The sequence below is a fragment of the Hevea brasiliensis genome, chromosome 12, assembly GCF_030052815.1.
Source record: "Hevea brasiliensis isolate MT/VB/25A 57/8 chromosome 12, ASM3005281v1, whole genome shotgun sequence".
NCBI classification, from domain to species: Eukaryota; Viridiplantae; Streptophyta; class Magnoliopsida; order Malpighiales; family Euphorbiaceae; genus Hevea; species Hevea brasiliensis.
This window is the reverse complement of record NC_079504.1, coordinates 36,368,577-36,376,223: the sequence shown is the minus strand read 5'-3', so window position 1 is coordinate 36,376,223 and position 7,647 is coordinate 36,368,577. Positions and strand designations below refer to the sequence as shown.

The 7,647-nt window shown below is 33.7% G+C and overlaps 1 protein-coding gene across 3 annotated transcripts; it reads left to right on the top strand.

Moving 5' to 3' along the window:
• Positions 1-218: 218 nt before the first annotated feature.
• Positions 219-6,509, top strand: LOC110647625 (organic cation/carnitine transporter 7). Of its 3 annotated transcripts, none has more exons than XM_021801553.2 (6): positions 219-483; positions 610-878; positions 1,482-1,719; positions 4,515-4,806; positions 5,152-5,354; positions 5,996-6,509. In XM_021801553.2, exons 2-6 carry the CDS (start codon positions 610-612, stop codon positions 6,272-6,274), a joined length of 1,281 nt encoding a protein of 426 aa, XP_021657245.2. In that variant the 5' UTR covers positions 219-483; the 3' UTR covers positions 6,275-6,509. The 3 variants fall into 3 exon arrangements, with proteins under 3 accessions (XP_021657245.2, XP_021657243.2, XP_021657244.2); XM_021801551.2 differs by having other exon boundaries at positions 4,515-5,025; XM_021801552.2 differs by having other exon boundaries at positions 592-878; positions 4,515-5,025.
• The last annotated feature ends 1,138 nt before the right edge of the window (positions 6,510-7,647 follow it).

Genomic DNA, 7,647 nt, shown 5'->3' with positions numbered 1-7,647 from the left:
ATCATACCAAATAAAAGAATGAAATGTGCTTTTTATTTGTTTAGATAAATTAATTTTATAAAAAAAGAATTTTATTAAAAGAAATAGAGAATTATAAGATGAGATAAAACGATTAAATAATTAATTTTATTAAAATATAAAACGAAATTGTAATTAGAAAAAAAAAAAAAAGAGTAGAAGTTGAAATTTAAGAGGGGATGGCTTTTCCATCGGATAACAGATGACTCTCTAACTGAATTCGCCGAAAAGTATGAGCAAATGGCGCCTAATTGAAAGGAATGGCAATTGCTTGACTTGACCTTTCTCATCTGTTTCTTCAAATGAACAAAATTGCGTCAACTACCTAATTTTACCTCTTCTTGGTATATTTTATTCATAGCCATTTCGAATATTCAGTGAATTTCCTCGATTTCTGCAACTTGTATATCCATTTTCGACCATACATAACAGCCAGAAGGAGAATAAAACCAACCATTAACCAAGGTAGCACCTTTCATGTTCTAAATGTTTCTATTTATTTCATAGCTCAGGGCCATCTTCTATGGATTATCTTCTTGTCAGAATATATTTTCTTGATTTTTCATATGAAAGGATTAATGGGTTACTCAGATGGAATCCGAAAGGCTTGTGTATACGCTGGATGAAGCGCTTGCTGCTGTGGGGTTTGGGAAATTCCAAGGTCTTGTGCTGGTTTATGCCGGATTTGGGTGGTTTTCGGAAGCAATTGAAATTATGATTCTATCTTTTGTGGGGCCTGCTGTTAAGTTGAAGTGGGCACTCTCCTCGAGTGAAGAGAGCTTGTTAAGTTCTGTTGTTTTTGCTGGTATGTTGATTGGAGCCTATTCATGGGGCCTCACATCAGATAATTATGGAAGAAGGTAAGCTACTTTCTCTTATTTTCTCAGTTTATTTATGTTTCTTTTCTTCTGTCACATGCAAAATTGGAGAATACTGCATAATGCTTTTGCTATTATATATGTAAATTTTTTCATTGCCTGCTAAAAAATTTCCATTAGGGTATAGTTGAGAGATTATATTAAAAGCTTAGATACATTTTTTATTTACCAATTTCTGGAAAATCAATGCTATTTAAACTGATTTTTTTTTTCATGTATTAAGAAACAAATATCCTTTACAATTCTCTGAAAAAAGCAATTTATGGATGATCGGATGTGATAAGGATTCATGATTAGAAGAGACAATCCTACCTTTGAATTAGGCATAATATACTTGAGATTGTAGTATAGTTTTCTTTTTTCTAACGGTTTTTATTAAATACCATGTAAACATTTCTCTGTTTGTTCTTTCTCCATTCATCTCTCTCTCTCTCTCTCTCTCTCTCTCTCTCTCTCTCTTTTTAACATTGTATCAAAATTTAGAATATTTACTAACGGCAACCTGCATATAATCTGTTTCATCATCTTTATGATACTTTTTCTATGCCCCTCTTCTTTGTTTTTCACTTTCAAATGCTTCTTTAGGAAAGCTTTTTTAAGCATGACAGTGATTACTAGTGGAGCTGGATTCCTGAGTGCTTTCTCCCCAAATTATATATCATTAGTGTTTCTCCGTTGTTTGGTTGGTTTTGGCCTGGGTGGTGGACATGTATTCTTGTCATGGTTTCTTGAGTTTATTCCCACTTCGCATAGAGGCAAGTGGATGGTTATCATTTCAATTTTCTGGACAATTGGAACTATATTTGAGGCTTCACTAGCATGGGTATGTCTTATTTCCTAACTTCAATAATTATGCGGATATCTTGTTGGCTACGGTTGTTTCATTTTGAAAGGGAAAGTAAAAGGTTGTATTTTTTTTTCCTTATTCTTGTCTTGAAAGAGCGGTTTCACTCCTATTGAGAAACAAGAGATAGTCATTTAGACCATTAGGACTTTGGTTTACTAGTTAAAGGAATGACTTCATGATTCAGGTACGTCTTCTGTTATTTTTCAACACACATAGCTATTCATTCAGTCCTCTATGTGTGTTTTTCTGTATGTATGCACTTTGTTCTCATTGGTAAACTATTTGTAACCTGCTATTAGTCCATTGTGCATATAAAGAATTCCTTCATTGAAGCTGCATCCCTCCCTGTCTCCTCAAATTAGAAAGGGAATCAACAGAATACCTACCTATGATACTTACTTTGACCTTTGCATTTTCTTTCGTGTTGCTTTCTGGCAACTATTATTGCTGTATATTTCACATGCTTCATTCCATGCTTATTCACTATTTTATTCCATATGTGTCCTACCAAGTTTGATGGTCTGTTAGATTTTCATGTGCCATCCTTTCACTATCATTTAGTTAAAATCTTGTTAGATACGAGTTAGTTTCATTGAGGATATTCTGGTGCCAGGACGCATCCTAGAATGAAATTTGTGTATGGATGTGTGGCTTCATCACTAATTTATGAAATGGCTAAGAAATTTCTGGGTACATCTGACATCCCATCATAGAATATCTACTGCGGCATGACAACGTATTGTGGAGGCCATGAACCTGAATGATACACAGAATAAAAGTCACTACTTCACTCAGCCATATAGATGTTGACATCCTCCTATGTTATAAAGGGAAGAAGAAAAATAGAGAAGTTTCATTGGAAAATAGCTTTCTAACAACATTCCTTGCCTTCCAAGTTGAAGTGTCCAACCATTTCATAAAAGTATTATGGCAAACAAAGAAGGATTCATAACTGAGATAGCAAAGAAGAAATGCTGGAACCAAAATGCAGAAACCATGAATTAAGGATCATCATTTTTTTTTTCTTGATGATTCAAGCAAAACACCCAATGACCTTCATTGGCCATATTAAGTTCATCTTTTTACATTTTGAAGAAATAATTCTTTCAAACCTTAATTAAGATATTGGAACCTTCTATTTTTGCTCATTTTTATTCTTATTCTTAAGATTTACATGTTAATACATTTTTATGCTACCAAGGCAAATCATAACAATGAAAGTCTTTTATCTGACGTCATTCTCAGACAACAGTTGCACTTTTTCTAGTCAATATTTTCAAATTTTCTTATACTGTTCAACAGTATCAGTATTGTGCATGTAAAATGCCAAAGAAAATTTGGGAAAAATTGGGGAAGGAGGAGGGTGGGGGTGGCAAACTTATTTTCCTGTCATGATAAGAAGCCACAGATACTGATAGTGCGTATTAGCTCAGTTTGAGTTTTATAGCAAATCTTGCAAGATCAAGGAGATCTAGATTGACTGTTGGAAGTTTCATTTATGCTTTCTCTCTTAGGGGGAAAAAAAAAAAAAAACCAAAATGAACATTTTTTTAGCAGAAATGTTGAGTTTCAGAATTTAATCTGATCTATTTAGGTATTTTTTTTTCCCTTTGGGGTGTGTGTGTGTGATGTATTGTGCGCACAGTGGGAGGGGACACAAGAGATTTTCCGATCTCAATTGGATTACACCAAGGATCAGCCATAAGCCCTTACCTTTTTACATTAGTTTTAGATGAAATGACGAAACATATACAAGAGAGTATTCCTTGGTGCATGATGTTTGCGGATGATATTGTTCTGATAGATGAGACACGAGGAGTCAATAGGAAGCTAGAACTTTGGAGAAGTACTCTAGAGTCAAAGGGTTTTAAGTTAAGTAGAACGAAGACAGAATACATGCATTGCAAGTTCAGTGAAGGCCAAACTGGTGATAGGGAAGGAGTTAGTTTGAATGGAGTGGCACTGTCCCAAAGTAATCACTTTAAATATCTAGGCTCAGTCCTTCAAGTAGATGGGGGATGTGAGGAGGATGTTAGTCATAGGATTAAAGCCGGATGGTTGAAGTGGAGACGTGCCACGGGAGTTTTATGTGATCGTAAGATTCCCAATAAATTAAAAGGAAAATATTACCATACCATACGACCGGCTATGCTATATGGTAGTGAGTGTTGGGATCTGAAAGAGTCGTATGCATCTAAGATAAGAGTTGCAGAGATGAGAATGTTAAGGTGGATGAGTGGCCATACTAGACTAGATAAAGTCCATAATGAAAGTATTAGAGAAAAGGTAGGAGTGGTGCCAATTGAAGATAAGTTGAGAGAAGGGAGATTGAGGTGGTTTGGTCATGTGAAGCGTAGACATACGGAGGCTCCAGTTAGACAAGTAGAGCACATTAGGCTAGAGGATAGAAAGAAAAAAAGGGGTAGACCTAAATTGACTTGGAGGAGAGTAGTACAGCATGACTTAGAAGCATTACACATTTCTGAGGATTTAACCCAAAATCGTTCAGAGTGGAAAATGCGAATCCATATAGCCGACCCCAAATTTTTGGGATAAAGGCTTAGTTGAGTTGAGTTGAGTTGGTGTGTGTGTGTGCATGTGTGTGCTTTTTTTTTTTTTTTTTTTTTTTTTTTGTATCTTTTTATTTTTTCCTGTGGTATATGTGTGTGTAAGTTTATTTTTCAGGTAAAATAGACAACTAGGATTGATAAGCAACTGATTGAGGATTTTGGAACTAGATTAACTTTCAATATTCTATCATAACTTTGCAGATTGTGATGCCAATACTGAATTGGAGGTGGTTACTTGCTCTGTCTGCTGTACCATCATTTTCTTTACTGCTCTTTTATCGTCTTGTTCCAGAGTCTCCAAGATATCTATGCCTGAAAGGCAGAACAGTTCACGCACACCAAATTCTGGAGAAAATGGCTTTAGTTAACCAAAAAGATTTGCCTCCTGGAATGCTCATTTCATATGAGATAATAGACGTGGATGAAGAATATCCTTCAGAATATACAAGTTTCCTATCTGTAGCTAGAGAAAAGATCTCAATATTCAGATCAGGTTTCTCATTGTTTTTTATGCTTTTCTCGTCAAACTTAATTCGAATAACATTGCTTCTTTGGGTTTTATTCTTTGGAAATACATTTGTATATTATGGCATAGTATTGCTGACCTCTGAGATAAGTACTGTGCAAGACAAATGTAGCTCGACTGTCTTGCTTACAGAAAATCTGCAGGCAGATAGTCTCTATACAGATGTGCTCATCACTAGTTTTGCAGGTCCTGCATGTCTTATCTCCACTTCTCTGTTTTCAATTTCAAAACTCATTTTGCAGTGGAATTTTGTTGCTTGTTATTTATATGTATATTAGCTGATGGTTGTTTGAACTTACAATTCTTATGCAGAGCTTCCTGGTCTTCTTTTATCAGTTGTTATTGTGGATAGATTTGGCCGCAAACCTGCAATGACAATTATGTTCATCTTAGCATGGGTGTTCCTTTTACCACTTGTCTTTTCTCAGTCAGCAATTTTAACAACAGGGTTGTTATTTGGAGCTCGCATGTTCTCCATGGGAACCTTCACTGTTGCCTGCATATATGCCCCAGAAGTAAGCCCCTGAAATAATTCTTTTCTTTCTTTGAAGGCATTTAATCTAATATAGATGTGCATTTTTTAATTAATAACTTTTTATTTTATTTTTAACTCTTAAAGGGATCATCAAGTTTATTGAAATTGGCATGAAAAGGAATCTTCATGACGTGAAAATGAAATAATACGATATTAAGAAATAAAAGAAGTTTTGTAGTGTTGCAAACCCTTTTGTTTTAATTTTGTTGTGCTTTTAATCTGGCTGTTGAAAGATCTCTTTCACTTTATCTGCAACTTATGAATGTAAGAAACCATGAGTATTTAGAATTCCCCAACAATATTATCCGCTCTTTTCTTTATTTTATAATTTGTTTAAATTCAAGAGCATATCTTTGTTTGGATAATGAACTCCTAACAAGCATGCAAAGAAAGTATGTTTTACAGTTAATCCATTAGGGTTAAGTTGACATTTAGAACAAGTCAACTTCAAGTTTCCAAGTAATTTTACTATCTGAAAAATCTGCTTGTGGATTCTCTGAATTAATGACATTAATTTTGGATGCTGATCCAATTGTTTATAATGACTCCAGGAAGGGAATTGTATTTGTTTATCATTGAAAGTAACATGTTTGTCCTGGTTTTCTAATTTCCTCATTCTAGTTATATCCAACCTCTGTGAGGTCAACTGGTGCTGGAGTTGCAAGTGCTATAGGGAGAATTGGTGGGATGGTGTGTCCTCTTGTAGCGGTTGCTTTGACAAGCAGTTGCCATCTGAAGGAAGCTATTATTCTATTTGAGGTTGTAATTGCTGTTACAGTAACCTGCATTCTGCTTTTCCCATTTGAAACCAGCGGACGCGAGTTGAGCGACAGCATAGCTGTATCAGATTCAAAACAAGCCCTTCTTGCTGAGAATTCAAGTTCTACACCTTCCCCATAATAATGAGAAGAAATTCTACAGAGCTCCTTGCTTAAAAAGCGAACGTCCAGCGTTACTGGCACGCCTACACCGGGAAAGATGCGGCTCTTCATCTTTTTTAAGCCATCTTCATTAGTAGGATATGAAAATTTTATGATAAAGATGACAACTGTGTCTGTATGTAAATTTGTCTATCCTTCAGCATATTTCTATGTGAAAATTCAGTTCAGTGGAATTTCCCAAGTTATGCTATTAATTTTCACTGCAATCAAATTAATCTCATTCATATGAGAAATCTTCATTCTGATGATTATACTTCCATCCTTAATACACCGTATTTTGAATTCAATATTTCAAGTTGATTGTTTCATTTTTAAGCACTAATATCTTCTGCCTAACTTGTCTTTTGGGGTAAGCACTATTTGGTTTGAACCGAATAAACCTTTGAATTACTCTAATTCGATAATTCGGCTCAGTTCGATTTTGAATTTTAAAAATTTTAGTTATTTTGGTTCAGTTCAATTTTGGAGAGAAAAAAATCGATTGAACAGAACTGAGCTGAACCAAATTGTTTTATTGATTTTTAAATTGCGTTATTTTTTATAGAAAATTTATGTGTTGTATGTATTTTTATATATATAAATTATTTAATTTCATTGATTAATGGTTATTAGGTTCAAATAAAGTCAAAATCAAATCAAATAATTTCAAAATGAAGTATAAATAAAAAAACTCATTAAAGCCTAAAAATCAATCAATTTGAACTGAATCAAATTAAACTAAATTACAGCGATTCGGTTCGATTTAATTTTTCTTACATTTTAATTCTGCTTGATTTCTAAAATATTAATAATTCGATTAATTTGATTTTAACGTTTCGATTTAGTTTGATCAGAGTGTTAAGCTTTACTTGTTTTAATTTAGTGATTAAAGACATAATATTTATCTGACAAACTCAAATATGAGCTTCTCAAACTCAAACAATGGGATTGATTGCACTCGGCTAAATTTTAACAAAATTGGTAGAATTTACTATTAAATTCTATATTTAACACAAAAAATTGCCAAATAATAGAATTCAATTTCATAAAAAAATTTAAATGGATGTGATATTTATTCTTTCTAGATATAATGCTTGGAAAGATTCCAAGAAATTTTCAATTTGCTTCCCCACTAAGCAATTGCCATTGAAAATCTCTTCACAGTACAATCAATCATGATTGGATATAAAAAGAGAAAATAGAAAGAAATTAATTGTGGCTTAAATTTTCCAAATCGCTATCAAATTTTTTGTGACCTTTATGTCTTCTATAATGTAATTGATCAAAGTGTGTGAATAAATATGCCAATAAATTGGTGTCTTTAGCTTGCTAATCTAATCCATCTACCTTTGT